The following is a 15,690-nucleotide window of genomic DNA, read 5'->3' on the forward strand; positions in this document are numbered from 1 at the left end:
TGCTTCCAGACTCCATTAAAAAAAATGAAAACTGATAAATTCACATTCTCCCCGACCACACGGAATAGTCAAAGACGCGCTGTACAAACACGATGCATTATTCATAGTCTGTAGAGCGCCGGCAAAACGAAATCAGCATTACGATTCAGCTTCTCTGCTTCTTTTTTTCTCAGGTGGTTCCAGTCAACCTGGCTGAGGTGTACCTGCTGCAGTGCAACATGCGCTTCCCCACGCAGTCGTCGTTCGAGCGGGCGCTTCCTCTGCTCAACGTGGCCGTGGCCTCGCTTCATCCGCTGACCGATGAGCAGATTTATCAGGCCATCAACTCTGGGTCGCTGCAGGTAATAATCCTAAAATGTACAAGACCTCCCACCCTGAGACCGTTAAATACCTCGAGGCTTTCAGTTGAATTGATGTGTTGATGCTGTGATCCAGTGTTACAGTCAACTTTCCCCCAAAATAGAACATCAATTACACCATAGACATCAATTACACCATATTTATATATATATATAAATATATATATATATATATATATATAAATATATATATATATATTAAAAAAAAAATATATATATATATATATATATATATATATATATATAGAAATACAAGTTTTAGGGGCTTTAACAATTTGAAGAAAAGCGTATTTTGCTTTTTTTATTTGAATGAAAAGAAAATATATAAATATTATGTTTGTTTCTTTGCTGGAAGACGAAAATACAATTATGTCTTTGGAAAAGTCTGAATATAAGATAAGATGAAACTTAATCCCGAGGGAAATTGTTCAATGTAAACATCACATCATACAAATACAAGTCTTTGATTGAACTTAGTTGTTCCCTGCTTATAAATAATATCAGCTTGACCTGAGCAATAAATAACAAATAGCATTGAAACGTCGCCTGTGGCTGCAGGGCACACTGGACTGGGAGGATTTCCAGCAGCGTGTAGACAACCTGTCAGTGTTCCTGGTGAAGAGGAGGGACGGCACCAGGATGTTTGTCCACCCGTCCTTCAGGGAGTGGCTGATCTGGAGAGAAGAAGGAGAAAAGACAAAGTTCCTCTGTGATCCGAGGTGAGGACGCACAGGAGAAATGGGGGATTGAATGAGAGGTTTTTCTTGTGTGAATTTGGTGAATCTAACACATGCTAACCAACCGATCGAGTCAGCAGTAGACCGTGTTCTGTTGATGATATAACATCAGGAATTAAATAGCCGGCTACCTGACGCCATCAGAAGTTAATATTCATCTCAAACATGTGGCAACGAATGCTTCTTCCGACAGCCACCTGCTGCTGTATCTCTTACACGCACTTTTAAGTCAATGTGTGATAAATGTCTCTGTCAGTCGCAGGTACATGATGTTTATCTAGCAGAGGAGGTGTAAGAACATTGTATTCCCTGTGTTGTCATTTAAAAAAAAAAAACCGATTGCACCACCAACTGCACAGGTGATAGCGCAATGTAATGACCTGATGAGTCTGTCTCAAGTATTGAAGGACTCCGTGTTCGTCCTCTCTGCAGGAGCGGTCACACCCTACTGGCCTTCTGGTTCTCTCGGCAGGAGAACAAGCTGAACAGACAGCAGACCATTGAGCTGGGCCATCACATCCTCAAAGCACATATCTTTAAGGTACACTGTTATTTGTCTCCACACACATCTATACAGTCACACACACACACACACACACACACACACCCACCCACGCACAGCTGTGGTCTGGGCTCCAAAGTGATGAATATTTACAATCCATCTCTCTCTTCAAGGGTCTCAGCAAGAAAGTCGGCGTTTCCTCATCCGTCTTGCAAGGCCTGTGGGTGTCCTACAGCACAGAGGGCCTTTCAGCTGCACTTTCTTCACTCCGAAACCTCTACACTCCTAACATCAAGGTACAGGCGCTGACAGAGCAGAGGGGAGTCGTGCTAAACAAATGTTTCTTTCAGTATGTCCTGGGTACCAAATCAAATCTCGAAATATGCTTCGCCAGAAACTTCCTCTCTCTCTGGACTGTGTTAACTTTGTATGTCCTTATTTTTTACTTTTTGGAGACATTATGTTTTTTCGGGTTGTCCAACGTCTGTACGTCCGTCCCATTCTCGTGAGACGCAATATCGCAGGAACACCTTGAGGGAATTTCTTCACATGTTGCACAAACGCCCACTTGGACTCGAGGATGAACTGATTAGAATTTGGTGGTCAAAGGTCACGTAATTTGGGCCATAACTCAAGAATTCATATGACATGATCTTAATAGGATAACATAATGAAGCGATGACATTTTGAACAGACAATAGATGTCAACTGCAACTTGACTGTTTGATGGATATATAAAAACCGCGCGGTGGTAATTCCAGTAATTCCTTTTTTCTACCCAGGTGAGCCGGCTGCTGATGCTGGGCGGCGCCAATGTGAACTACCGCACGGAGGTGCTTAACAACGCCCCCGTCCTGTGCGTCCACTCCCACTTGGGCTACATGGACATGGTGGGTCTGCTGCTGGAGTACGGCGCCTCGGTCGACTCTCCGTCCGAGAGCGGCCTGATGCCACTGGGCTACGCCGCCGCTGGGGGACACATGGCCATCGTGATGGCGCTTTGCCGCAGGAGAGCGAAGGTGTGTGTGTGTGTGTGTGTGTGAGAAGAGTTTGACTCTCCTCGGAGTGTGACCAAGGCTACGATCGAATGTGTTTTGTAATTTGTTTCCCTGATCATCTCCACGTCCTGTTAACAGGTGGACCACCTTGATAAGAATGGCCAGTGCGCTCTGGTTCACGCGGCCCTGAGGGGCCACATGGAGGTGGTGAAGTTCCTCATCCAGTGTGACTGGGGCATGGGGCCACAGCAGCAGCAGCACTCTCCACAATCCCAACAACAGGCGGCCTTCACCAAGAGCCACGCGGTGCAGCAGGCCCTCATCGCTGCAGCCAGTATGGGATACACAGAGGTACAGCAGGGAGGGAGGGAGGTGTCGTGGTTCTGATTATCAGGCTCTCCAGTGTCTTTAACTCCAACACTCATATTGAAAATCCTAGCTGTTTTGTAGTTCTTCTGTTTTAAATGTTTGAGGTGCACAGCTTTGAAGCTGAAAGAGGGAAATGAATTATTAAAATGCTCGATTTCATTTATTATTAACAGATTTCTGTGCCGTTGTGCACCACATTCACCACATGTTGTCCGTAAAATATATTCAGGAATGCGATACATTAAGTCATAACTTCTCATTTGAGCTTACGTTGCAGTATGTCAGCCATTTTTAATACTAGAACAGCCGCCAAAGTGCTGTTCACAGGAAGAAAACCAGGATGCAAGAAGAATCAGACTGCGCTGAAATGTTGATGTTAATTAGTTACACACACACACACACAAGTGGTTTTATGTTTATGTCTCTAATATGTTTATCCGACTCTGTTTCAAGTAAACTTGGACTTTTTAACATCTGTCATCTCAAATCTTGCCCCCCCATCAGATTGTGTCCTACCTGCTGGATCTGCCAGAGAAAGATGAAGAGGAGGTGGAGCGCGCTCAGATCAACAACTTTGACACCTTGTGGGGGGAGACAGGTGGGAATACCTACTTTACATTACAGCTGCCTCTGAATGCGTCATGCTGTTGTGTGTGGTGGTGGTGTCACGGACCGTCGTTGATCCGATCGTTATCGGTCGATACTCTGTGAAACGGGGATCAGGAGCTTCCATTCACTTACATTATGATGCGTTCAGGTTCTATTCAGTAAAAAGGAGACTTGAGCGACCGTAAGTTGTAACATTGTCATGATATGTCCAAATGTAATCTTGTAAAACGGTGAGAAACTAGAAATTAAATACAGTTCTTTGGAGAGAGGGAATTATGACGAAGCAGCTTATAATACATCAATACAAATGCCAGTATTTTTCTTTTTATCAATAAAAGTGATTCCCTAATCATTTGGATGATGAAAATAACCACTATAGACGACTATTGCAAAGTAAAAGGATAACATTTAGAATTTGTGACGGTTTACGCTGACTTCGGGGCAGCTGGAAGATTTTTTTACCAGCTGCTAAAACAAAACCACGAATAAAAACAAAGGTCGATGTGGCTCATCGGAAAAATGGTTTTGGCGTCTAAAGAAAGTTATATTTGCTCCAAACCGTGACTCAAACCGTGATACGATCCAAACCTTTGTGATCCGCTTCACCCCTAGTACATTTGCGTGTGAACTCTCTGGACAAGATGTGAAAAATAGATGTGCAATCCATATAATTACTGTTTTTCTTCTTAAGGAGTGTTTTGTGAGAGTGTTTTTTCCCGTGTGGCGCTGCGAGGCAGAGCGCTGCAGTGCGGATATGAGAGATCGTTCTTGTGTGTCTGCTTGCTGCCGCTGCTGCGTCAGATGCTGATGGCAGTGCAGTGGTGTCATTGGAGCACAGACTGGGAGGGTGGGGGGTGGGGAGGATGGATGAGTGTGCTCCAGGGTGCTGAGAAATGACTCGTCTGATTGCCCTGTGGCCGGACATTGAGAAATGTAATGTGTCATCGTATCCTAAAGCTATGAAAACTCATCGCGAGGCATTGTTCCCCCGCTGCAGTTTCATAAAGGCTGCTTCTCGCTGTCAGTTGAAGACGGTGGTTTGATTGTTTATAAGGGATCAGAGGGATATGGAAGATGATTTTTAATCCAAGTGTTACCGGATAGGTCCACTGAAAATACATTGTTCTTTAACAGCCAGAGGCAGAGTGTGTATGTACTGATAGACTCACTGAACTGTGTATATCAAAGTGTTCTTCCAGCAGAACATTGAAAGGTTGAAAATAGAGCTAGACCAATAAATCGTCTGATATTATCTCATTACAGCTAAATATCAGTATCCGTGTTTATGTCGGCTGATAAGAAACAAACTACAGACAGAGAGTGTGTCTGCCGGACAGCGCTGAAGAGTTGATTTTCCAACCAACAAATGTCCCGAGAAATATGTATCTTGGTCTTAATTACTATAAAAAACTGTTTTTACAGCATTATAGTTCGCTTTACTCTGTTTTTATGCGTTTTCTTTTGGCTTTTAGTTTATGGTTAGGTGTTCTGTTTTATTGTAAAAGCACTTCGTAACGGCGTTTTGAAAGGTGCTACATCAATACAGTTTATTATTATCGTCAAAAAAGAATCAAAGAGATTTGTATCATCTTGTTTTTTCTATTATGCATATATGATTATTTTTTTTATCCCAGCGACTAATATGTCGTCATCGGATGTTTTTTAACTCCCAGATGTCGATGTTGGTATCGGCCTCGTAGTCTGTTCGTGTCGGGCTACAGTTGAAACCGGGGTCAACCCCTCTAGGGCTGCTATCACTCCGCTTAAAAGAGATTTGTTCTCTCTGCTTAAGTTATTCCATTTATAGTCATTACATTTGAGAAGATGTCTTTTCAAAGACTGTTGCTTCCACAGAATCTCACGGGTCTTGTCTCCTCCTCTTTCCTCTCCTCTCTTGTCCTCTTCTTTCATCCTCTTTCCCTTTCTCCTCGTTTTATCTTCTCCTCTTCTCTCCTATCCTCCTCTCGTCTCTTCTCGTCTCTTCTTCTCTTCTCATTGTTTCTTCTCCACTTCTATCGTGCAGAGATTTATTTTATCAGCTATGATTTACATTTTTGTCAAAACATGCATCAATGTATGAACCTACAGAGAATTCTCATCAGAATCTGCAGCTCCCGTTAGCTTTATTAAGCTTCACAGCGAGCTTCAGCTCATTGTTCAGCTGTGCAGAACAGTTTCACTGCCCTCATAGTGTTGTTTGCAGCCGCAGAAGGCGAAGCGGCTCTAAGAACCCACTGTTCACGACCTGCTCAGACACCGTGAATCTGGTGAGCACAGAGGAGCATGTAGCTGCTATGAGGCCAGATATTTCCCTCAGGAGCTGGCGGTGGAGACCAATATTTAACTTTCATCGTTCATCAAATGGACACAAGCGTGACTCCAAATGAATAATAATGTTGCTCTGATGCCATATCAACTTTCTATCCACCGCCTGTGCCCCACTGGTCCTCATCTCACCCCTGATTCATCGTGTGTTTGTGTGTCCAGCTCTGACCGCAGCCTCCGGTCGGGGGAAGCTGGACGTTTGTCGTCTGTTGCTGGAGCAGGGGGCGGCTGTGGCCCAGTCCAACAGACGAGGCATCGTCCCGCTGTTCAGCGCCGTCCGACAGGGACACTGGCAGGTTAGTGGCCCCCTGATCCCCTTCCCCTCATTTAAAACATGCATTTGATTTAAGTAGTCTCCAAGACTAAACTAAACTCCAAAAGGCAGTAAAGACGTTGCAATTGTGCTCTAGAAACTAATATTTTTTTGTTATTTCATTCATCTCACAAACACTAAGCAAGTACAACATCAGGCTGCTGTTGGCATAATGACACGGGTGCTGTATTTGGGTGTTTTAGATCGTGGACCTCCTCCTCACACATGGCGCCGATGTCAACCTGGCTGATAAGCAGGGTCGTACTCCTCTAATGATGGCCGCCTCAGAGGGACACCTGGGGACTGTTGAGTTTCTGCTGGCTCAAGGTAAGACACTACGAAGGGAAACACTGGGTTTAGAGCCGATTTAAAACCACAAATATAAGAATACAAGAATGTTTGGTGTATTTTCTTTTCTCATACTTGTGTTCACCCCGTAGTCCTTCATAGGAACAATTCACTGCCGCTGCACTAATAGGAAAGAGTAATTACAGTTTGAAATTGTGTTTACGATAATTACAGCCAAATTGAATCAGCGGCAGATTTAAAAAACCCAGCAAAATGCATTAAGCAGTCAGTTAATGAAAAGAGTGAAAGACTGTGTCTTACTGCTGCCACGTCTCCTCCCAGGAGCCTCTCTGTCTCTGATGGACAAGGAGGGTCTGACCGCTCTGAGCTGGGCCTGTCTGAAGGGACATCTACCCGTCGTCCGCTGCCTGGTGGAGAGCGGAGCCGCCACCGACCACGCGGACAAGAACGGACGCACGCCCCTCGACCTGGCTGCCTTCTACGGAGACTCTGAAGTGGTAAGAGTGTAAATCCACGAATGCAAAGGAACTACGAAGAAACCCTTCCACTCAGAAATGTGTTTTTGCTTGTTGTTACTTCATTTGAATGTTTGGAGGAAATCGTTCATTCTTGTGTGATATTGACTGAAATGTGTTCTGTTCAGTACCAAAAGCTGGCTTGAGATGCTTTCTCTCTCAGATTCATACGCTTCTGAAATTATTTTCGATCACACAGTATCTTCAGACACAATGTTTCAGGTTCATTTAGTTCTGGTATGGTTGCTTGTGTTTAGACATTCGGCTTCTTTTGTTGTTTGAAAAATACTGAAAAACGTATACATGGTATCTTATTTATTTTTATTTTAAATTTGAGGAGAAGCCCCTTGAAACACCTATGTCTGGGATCAGACTATTTCCTCAGTGATGCACACACGAGTCGGTTTAGATCCGTCTGTACCCGAGAAAGAGCCAATCTTTGGTTTCAAATGTTGCACTGTATTAACATATGATTAATTGTTCTTCATAAAGCTATTCTCAAAACATCTCTCTCCTCAGGTCCAGTTCTTGGTTGACCACGGGGCCTTGATAGAGCATGTAGACTACAGCGGGATGCGTCCCCTCGACAGGGCGGTGGGCTGCAGAAACACGTCGGTGGTGGTCGCCCTGCTCAAGAAAGGAGCCAAGATAGGTAAGAGCGGGGTGACAGGAAAGAGCCTCCCACTTAGCTCACAAAGGACCCTCTTCTAAACGCAGGCTCGTCGTCCCGTAGCACCCGAGCTAAAGGTCATTCGCCGTGAAATGAGATACAATTTGAGATTGTATTTTTGGATGAAAAGGTCACGCATTGGAGTTCAAGCATGAGCTGCATGAAAGACCGTGACGGGAGAATCCAAAGATGAAAAACGCACTTTCTTTAAAGTGCACGCCTCCTGCTTGTCATTAAAGAGCACTGTAGCATTTTACTGCTTTAAATCATGGATTCAGGTTTGTGTCTCCATGGAGCTTTAACCACTTCCTGCTACTGTACGTCATCTCCCCCCCCCCCCACACACACTGTCCTCAGCTATTTATGGCTCTGATGTGCGTTTCTTTTGATTGTACTACTGTTGCCGCTGTGTTGTTCCTCTCTCTCTCTGTCTGTTTGTCTCTATCACTCACGCTCTCTCCCCGTTTCTCTCTCAATCACATCCTCTGTCTCTCTCTCTCGATTCCCCTGCGGTTGCTCAGAGACAGGTTGTTATTAGCGCTTGCGATGTTTCTTTTCGGTATCTCTCTGTTTTCCTTTATTTTTCTCCTTTTGCCGAGGCACTTACCTTCCGCTTCTCACTGCTGCTTTTTTTGTGTTCCTTTTCTCACTTCTCCTCCTCCTCCATCACCTCTTTTTTCTTTCACCTTCTCGCTGTTTCTATCGCTCTGCCCTCCCACTTACACTCCTTCCCTTGCTCTTGACCTCCTCCTTCTCCCCCCTTCCTCTCCCCTCCACCCAATACCCACCCACTCTTGCCCCCATCCCCCGCCTCTCTCTCCGGCCCCAGGATGTCAGACGCTGCCCAGTCGGCCCCGAGGTAAAGCCAAGGCTGTCGACTTCTCACCCCACCAGGCATTTTGACAGCTCTATCTCCTCTCTCTGTGTTGTCTGTGTCGCCCTAAGTGTCGGCAGGCCAGCTTAGCCTCTCAAAATGTCAAATAATAACATGCAAAGGTATTAGCACTGACAGTGATGCAGTTGGGATTGCCTAGAGGTAGATGTTAACATTAATGAAAGCATGCCCGGCCTCCGGCCTGTGACGTCGTATCGAGGTGTTGACCTTCCATCCCACAGATGCATGACGGAAGCCCTCTGTAACTCTTGCGTGGTCGCTATCTAGCGGAGCTGCATGTATTTGTAATTCCTCTGTACCACCGCCGCCACAGACTGAGGCGATAAACCACTGTGCTGTGCATCGTTCATCTTCCAGACGGTTCCTCAGTGTCAGCTAGGCCAGTCAGCAGCATTCCTACCCTCAGCAGCAGCAGCAGCAGCAGCAGCAGCAGCAGCAGCGGCAGCTCAGAGGACAGCTAACGCCTGCAGAGCTCCATTATATCCCTCCTGCTTGCCTCTTTTGTTGATCGCACCTGCCCCGTGTCTCCTCGTGCAAGATCCCCTTCCTCTTCATCCCCGTGGTGTCGTGTACATGTGTCAAGGATTGCTGTTGCGCAGATACAGAAAAGACATATCAGTTTCAGCAGTCTGCAGGGATTAACTTCTTCTTTTTTTTTTCCCTTTTCGTTTTTTTTAAATACACAACACAGAGTTTTTCCTGCTCTAATGCTGGTCTTGATCACATCCCTGAATCAGTCAGTAGCACAAAGACTTACTGTACATCTGCACTTCTTGACAAGACAGAAAATGTGTCTCAATAGAAAGACAAGACAGCGTTTTCAGTTGTTTTTTTTGTACTCAGATTTGCAGATAATCGCTGCAGTTTAATTCAATTAACCATTTAAAAACAAATCTAAATGTGCTCATTCTGCACTCCAATTAGGCTCTTGATTATTGTCAAATAGTATTTGACCCCGGTCCGATGTCTTTTAGCGAGGTCACAGTGTTCTCGACGTGTCTGAGCAGATCTTTATAATCTTTTCTCTGCAGTGGATTGCCTGTCTTTTCTCCTCCGTTCCCCCATTTTGGCTGTTGTCCTCATCCCTGTTATTACTGTTGTGTGTAGTGTGACTCCCAGTCGCTCCTTCCCTCTTCCTCCTCTTCTGCTTATTGCTGTGTGTCTCTCTCACTGTGTTTCTGTTTTCATCTGCTCCTTCCTGTGTTACCCAGGTCCAGCCACATGGGCCATGGCCACCTCCAAACCCGACATCATGATCATCTTACTCAGCAAACTCATCGAGGAGGGGGACAGCTTCTACAAGGTCAGAGAACGGGCCCTGACCCCGGGAGCTCGCATATCATTGTTGGAATTTAATCGATTTTAGTTTATTCAATTTACAAATGTTGAGATAAATGTATCTTTATGTTTGTCTCTGGTTTATGTTGTGAACCGTGATGTATATCCGTGAGGATAACCAGACTTCTTTCTGTTTGTCCGACAGAAGGGGAAGGTGAAGGAGGCGGCGCAGCGTTATCAGTATGCCCTCAAAAAGTTTCCACGCGAAGGCTTCAACGATGACCTCAAGACATTCAGGGAACTCAAAGTATCGCTCTTCCTCAACCTGTCCCGATGTCGGAGGAAAATGAACGTGAGTCTGCAGAGGACCAGCTGAGTGAATGCCACAGTTTCAGGGATTTACTAAAGCAGACTTATTTTAACTTTTGAGACGTTTCTCATGTTAAAGTATCGGACGTGTAATGACAATAAAGCTGTTGGCTATATTTTCACACGTCTTTGTATGTGTTGGGTTTTGTTTAATCTCTCCAGGACTTTGGGATGGCTGAGGAATTTGCTACCAAGGCACTCGAACTGAAACCAAAATCGTTTGAAGCATACTATGCCAGAGCACGCGCCAAGCGTAGCAGCAGGTACACTCCTTCCACCCATCTACACATAATCAATTCAATATGTGAGATACTCTTTGATCTACATTTTAAATTGTTTCTGCAGCTACATTCTCCACTCATCTTTGTGCTCATGCATCGTGACTCCCAATATGATCCTCCACACCGCTCTGGACGTCTCATCAACTGTGACTTTTTCCCCCCAGAACTAACCTTCGTTCTCCTCTTTCCAGACAATTTCCTGAAGCCTTAGAGGACCTGAACGAAGCCATGAGGCAGTGCCCCAACAACCGAGAGATCCAGCGGCTGCTCCAGAGGGTGGAGGAGGAATATCACCAGCTCAACGAGGAGGAGGAGCAGCAGCAGCTGGAACTGGAGCCTCCCCCCTCCCCTCCTCCTACGCCTCCCCCAGAAGACGAGGAGTCCCTGTCCCTGTCCCTGTCCATGCCTCTTCCCCCTCCGCCAGAGCCCCGTCTGGAGGACATGGAGCCCGTCCAGGACCTGTTTGAGGACGAGGACTACCTGGAGCAGGAGCTGGAGGCCATGTCTGTGTGTCTGCCCCCACCCGAGTCTCTCAGCAATCCGTCCAGCCTCCCCATCATTCACAGCCCACCGCTCTCCCCAACACATCCAGATCAGATCTACTTAGCTGGAGGTTTGCCCATGGGCCAGCCTTACGAATATCACCCCACCTCCTCCTCCATGTCCTCTCCAACCCGCGGGTCATACCAGCACACATCGCCCTCCCTCTCCCCGACACATCAGAACCACTATCGACACAGCCCGCCTCACACCTCCCCGGTGCACCAGTCGTCCTACGGCTTCGGCTCGCCTTCTATGTGTCCTGGGGGTCAGGGGATGGATCACCAGAGCCCACCGCCTTCCCCTTTACGTCGAGCTGCTCAGTACAGAGCCAGTCCGCCAGTAGAGAGTGTTTGTATGTACAGGTCCCAGTCCGGTTCGCCTGTGCGCTACCAGACAGAGCAGCTCCCCGGCCGACCCAAATCTCCCCTCTCCAAGATGAGCAGCCAGCGTTCATTCCAGCTGAGCTCTCAGCCTTCTCTGTCCTCCCAGCACCACCAAGCCCAAGGCCTTCGTCTTCAGCCTTCTATAGCCCAAATAGTCCGCACAAACCAGCCCAGCAACGTGATGGGCAACAGCATCTACGCTGGCCAGATGGGGCACTCCATGGGTGGTCGCTACCAGGGGGGTTCAGTGGACGTTGAGAGCCGGCTAGTGTACCAGCCCTCCCTGGATGGACGGCCCATGCCCCAGGTCCAGGCCAGCCTCAGCTCTGGGGCCCTCTGTCAGCACGGTGGCCGAGGAGGGGTTATGGAGTCGGGCCTGTTGAAGGATGAGCTACCCCAGCGCCCCTCCTCTGCCTACCGCGCCAGCAGCGGGGGCCCAGGGGGCATCCGTTACAGCCAGACACCTCAGATAAGCCGTAGCCAGTCGGCCGCCTACTACCCGGTCTCTGAACACGTGCTGGAGCGAGCCAATGCCATGCCCCCTTGCCAGCTGGGCTCTCCTGAGATCCCACATATGGTGAGACGCCCCGTCAGTGCCAATACTACTGAGTTGAAGCAGCATGTGCCCACCCCCAGGCCTCTCATCCATTCTCAGAGCGTAGGCCTTCGATTCTCCCCCTCCAGCAACAACATCTCAACTGGATCCACCTCGAATTTAGCGCCGGGTTTCAGGCCGTCCTCTTCCATCCAGCAGATGGAGATCCCCCTGCAAGCCACTTATGAGCACGCCTGCGATGACATGTCTCCCATCTCTCCCTCCCAGGGCGGCGGGGGGCTGTATCCGGGCGAGAGCACCCGCTCTCGGAACACACCCTTCATGGGCATCATAGACAAGACGGCGCGGACTCAGCAGTACCTGCATCAGCCCTCACGGTCCAGGGCCATGATGTCGATGGACTCTGTCATCAGCCCCACTTCGCCTGGCCAGCTGGTCCATCAAGGCTCCACCTACAGTCCCCCCGCCTCGCTGGGCAACATCGCCTACTACAACAAGACCAACAACGCCCAAAATGGACACCTGTTGGAGGAGGACTACTACACCCAGACCCAGCCCCCCTCGCTGGGCAAGCTGACCAACGGCTCTCGCGGCAATGGGGATATCCTGGAGCGGGTCAGCCAGGTGCCCACCTACCCGGATGTGAAGGTGGCGAGGACTCTGCCCGTGGCACAGGCCTACCAGGACAACATGTACCGCCAGCTCTCGCGTGACTCCCGGACCCAAGGCCCCACCTCCCCCATCAAACCAAAGAGACCGTTTGTGGAGTCAAATGTGTGATGGTCTGTCTGTGATTGGTTGGCTGTGGACTGGGCTTGTTAATGAAAGTGAGAGGTGAAATTGTGTATGTGGACATGGACGAACTCATCCTAAAGAACTCATCGGGAGACAGTCAGAGAGAAAACCACACACACTTAGGGTACTAGACATTATCCGAAAAACACAACTAACGGAGAGAAGCGATTATTTCATTATCATATTCTGCACACAGGTGGGATAACAGGAGGGTCCTAAGTTCTGATCTCATACTGAATCAAAGACCAGCGCACTTCAACATGTTGTGTGGCACAAAGTTCCCACAAGTGAACTCAACAGCGGGCGGGACTGTAAGAGTGAAAGTACTAATCATCGGACTCTACTTGTGGACTCTGTATCCATCTTCCTGTTCTTTCAAAGTGTGCTCTTAACCGAGGTTGCTAGTAGGCTCTATTCTATGTAATACAATAGTATATGTTCAATACTGTACATTGCTCAGAAAATACAAATGGCTCAACAACTCAGTACTTAGAGAAAAATGACAATATTTATAATTAAGTTATATATTGTACATAGAAAGAAAACATAGTTTGCGTTTGAATTGTATTCTGTCAACCTTGCCTTTGTGTCCCACTGCTAGTCGTATGGATGTGGAAAACCGTGCAGGGTAAGGAATGAGGGACAACGACCAACTTTGAGTGATATAATTACCTCTATTGTGGCAAAATAAAAAAGATTCTGTTGTGGTTTCATGAGAGAGAATGTGTTCTCTGCTGCAATACGTCCTCGATGATCGGAAGGCCGCACCTGACGAGAACTTTCTTTATCGGTCAATCTACAGATTCTTTTTTTCTGTACAATGTCAGAAAATAGTCCTAAATAAGTCGAGTATAATCCAACATGACGCCTTCAAAACCCCAAAGACATTCAGTTCAAGATATATAACACAGAAAAGCAGCGAATCTTCACACTGGAGGAAGCTAGAACCAGAGAACGTTTGGCTTTTTAATTTCCCGTCAATCAAATTGCTTTTAGCTCTAAGTTTATAAACACTTATAGACATTCAAATCTTACCCAGAGTACCACCAAGTTTTGAAAAGCCCAGGTATTAAAAAGCTTTTTTTTGGCATATATTTTGTTGATTCAATCATTTTCAACTTTGCCTCATTTCTTAGGTTCAGATACATAAATTGTGACTTTCTATATATTTCTTTTTTGTATAATTACTGTATCACAGACCTCAGGGTCAAGGCTGCAATCTATGACATTTATCTACGTATGAATGACAGCCATGCATCCCACCAGGTTCTTTATTGTGCAGTAACAAAAGGCTGGTATTGATTTTTCAATACCAGCTCCCTGTCGATAAACTGCTTTGAATACTTGCTCAATCATCTGCTTTACAAGCTCGTATGATAGTTTTTGCAGAATTCTTTAAACTTGTTTCGAGGACAGATCGATGTATTTGGCCTTGAGTGCAATAAATTCCAGTTTGAATCTTCGGCTACAGGAGTTTTTAATCAATGAATGATGCGGGTCAAATGCTGAATAGGGTGGTTTTATCATGTGGCACATGAGTATCAAAGTTGGTCTTTGTCCCTCCTCCGCAGGTAATCAGAGACAGAGTACATGCTAGTGATGGGTTGACATGGATAGTGCTCAGCCATTAAAAGCAAGCAAATGCATACACGACCACTGTTACAGACGTTTCTCCTGCATTATTCTGTGTCGTTTCTTTTTACCCACAATGCATTTTTATTCCGCCACTTCTGCACTAAAAATGCCTGTTAAGTTCTTAACTAAGGGTGCACTTTATGTATTTGACTTACTTTGTTATGATTGTTGGAATTGGAGAAAGTGGGTGTGTGATCAGACAGACCTCTGACCAGTGATACCAGACTATCATAGACACTATTAATATTATCATTATTGTTGTATGATTTACAAAGCAGTGATGAATGACGATATGAAGAGCAAACAATGTTTTTGAACTGGTGAAGATGTATAGACTTTCTAGCACAAGTTGTATATACTGACTCAGATATTCCACTCACTTCAGCTCGGGTTTGTTAGTGAAGCAAGTCTGTTTCAGGAGTCCGATCATATTTAAGTATTCCACATCTTTAAAATAAAACATATATATACATTAAAAGTCCTCTATCTCTAAATCAGCCAGTCTAATCCACTGGTTTTGCACACATCTTGAAATTAAGTCGAATCTACTGCAACAAAAAGAAAGTGTGACTGAGGTTTCACTGCCCTGAAACGCCATGTTTGGGTGATGGAGAAAGTGGAATACTGAGAATATCCAAGTTATTTGTATATGTGGGAACATTTATAGACCATTTGTCTGTAACATTTTATTTTGGTTTCTCCGATAAAGAATATCTAAGGAGGGACAGTTCCACCTGCTACCAGAGAGATGCCCTACTCATCTTTACAGAAGTGAAGATATGAGCTGTATTATACTTCATTTAAGAGGACTTCTAAGTTGAGGATATTCAAGGGTGTATGGTTTCAAGCTGTCTATGTATATTAGTTTGCTGTAAATAATCTGATGCATGTTCTATTCTTTCCATGAGCTCAAGCAGAAACATGTATAGCGGTGTTCTGACCCTGGTGTGTGATACAACGTTGGGATGGAGATAAGCAGACTGCTATCCCTGAACTGTCCTTCAACCTCACCAGACAAAAAGCAAAAGGTTCTTTTATTTTATTTTAATGTATTTGCTTGCTGAGCAGAGTTCTCTTGTCTGTAAATGTGAGCTTTCAGATCGCTGTGATAAAAAGTTGAATTAAAAACAATAAAAAAGAATGTGTTTTTATCTCATGATAACTGATTGTAATCTGTACAGTCAAACCTATGTATTGGAGAAAAAAAAAGAACATATTTATAAATGGTTACCAACTAAAACACGCCCTG

At 45.8% G+C, this 15,690-nt stretch overlaps 1 protein-coding gene across 1 annotated transcript in view; it reads left to right on the top strand.

The window, feature by feature from the left end:
• The window catches only part of tanc2b (tetratricopeptide repeat, ankyrin repeat and coiled-coil containing 2b), a gene marked incomplete at its 5' end in the record, with an annotated part of 72,514 nt that extends 56,952 nt beyond the window's left edge, over positions 1-15,562 (top strand). Inside the window, 15 exon segments of the mRNA XM_079293273.1 lie at positions 174-341; positions 918-1,078; positions 1,529-1,637; positions 1,772-1,894; positions 2,381-2,617; positions 2,735-2,947; positions 3,470-3,563; positions 6,062-6,195; positions 6,416-6,539; positions 6,843-7,018; positions 7,556-7,688; positions 9,813-9,904; positions 10,085-10,231; positions 10,411-10,511; positions 10,721-15,562. Of these exon segments, the coding sequence (XP_079149399.1) occupies positions 174-341; positions 918-1,078; positions 1,529-1,637; positions 1,772-1,894; positions 2,381-2,617; positions 2,735-2,947; positions 3,470-3,563; positions 6,062-6,195; positions 6,416-6,539; positions 6,843-7,018; positions 7,556-7,688; positions 9,813-9,904; positions 10,085-10,231; positions 10,411-10,511; positions 10,721-12,791 (4,083 nt within the window). The 3' untranslated portion in view covers positions 12,792-15,562.
• Between the last annotated feature and the right edge of the window lie 128 nt (positions 15,563-15,690).

The sequence above is a fragment of the Melanostigma gelatinosum genome, assembly GCF_949748355.1.
Source record: "Melanostigma gelatinosum genome assembly, chromosome: 21".
In the NCBI taxonomy this organism is placed as follows: domain Eukaryota; kingdom Metazoa; phylum Chordata; class Actinopteri; order Perciformes; family Zoarcidae; genus Melanostigma; species Melanostigma gelatinosum.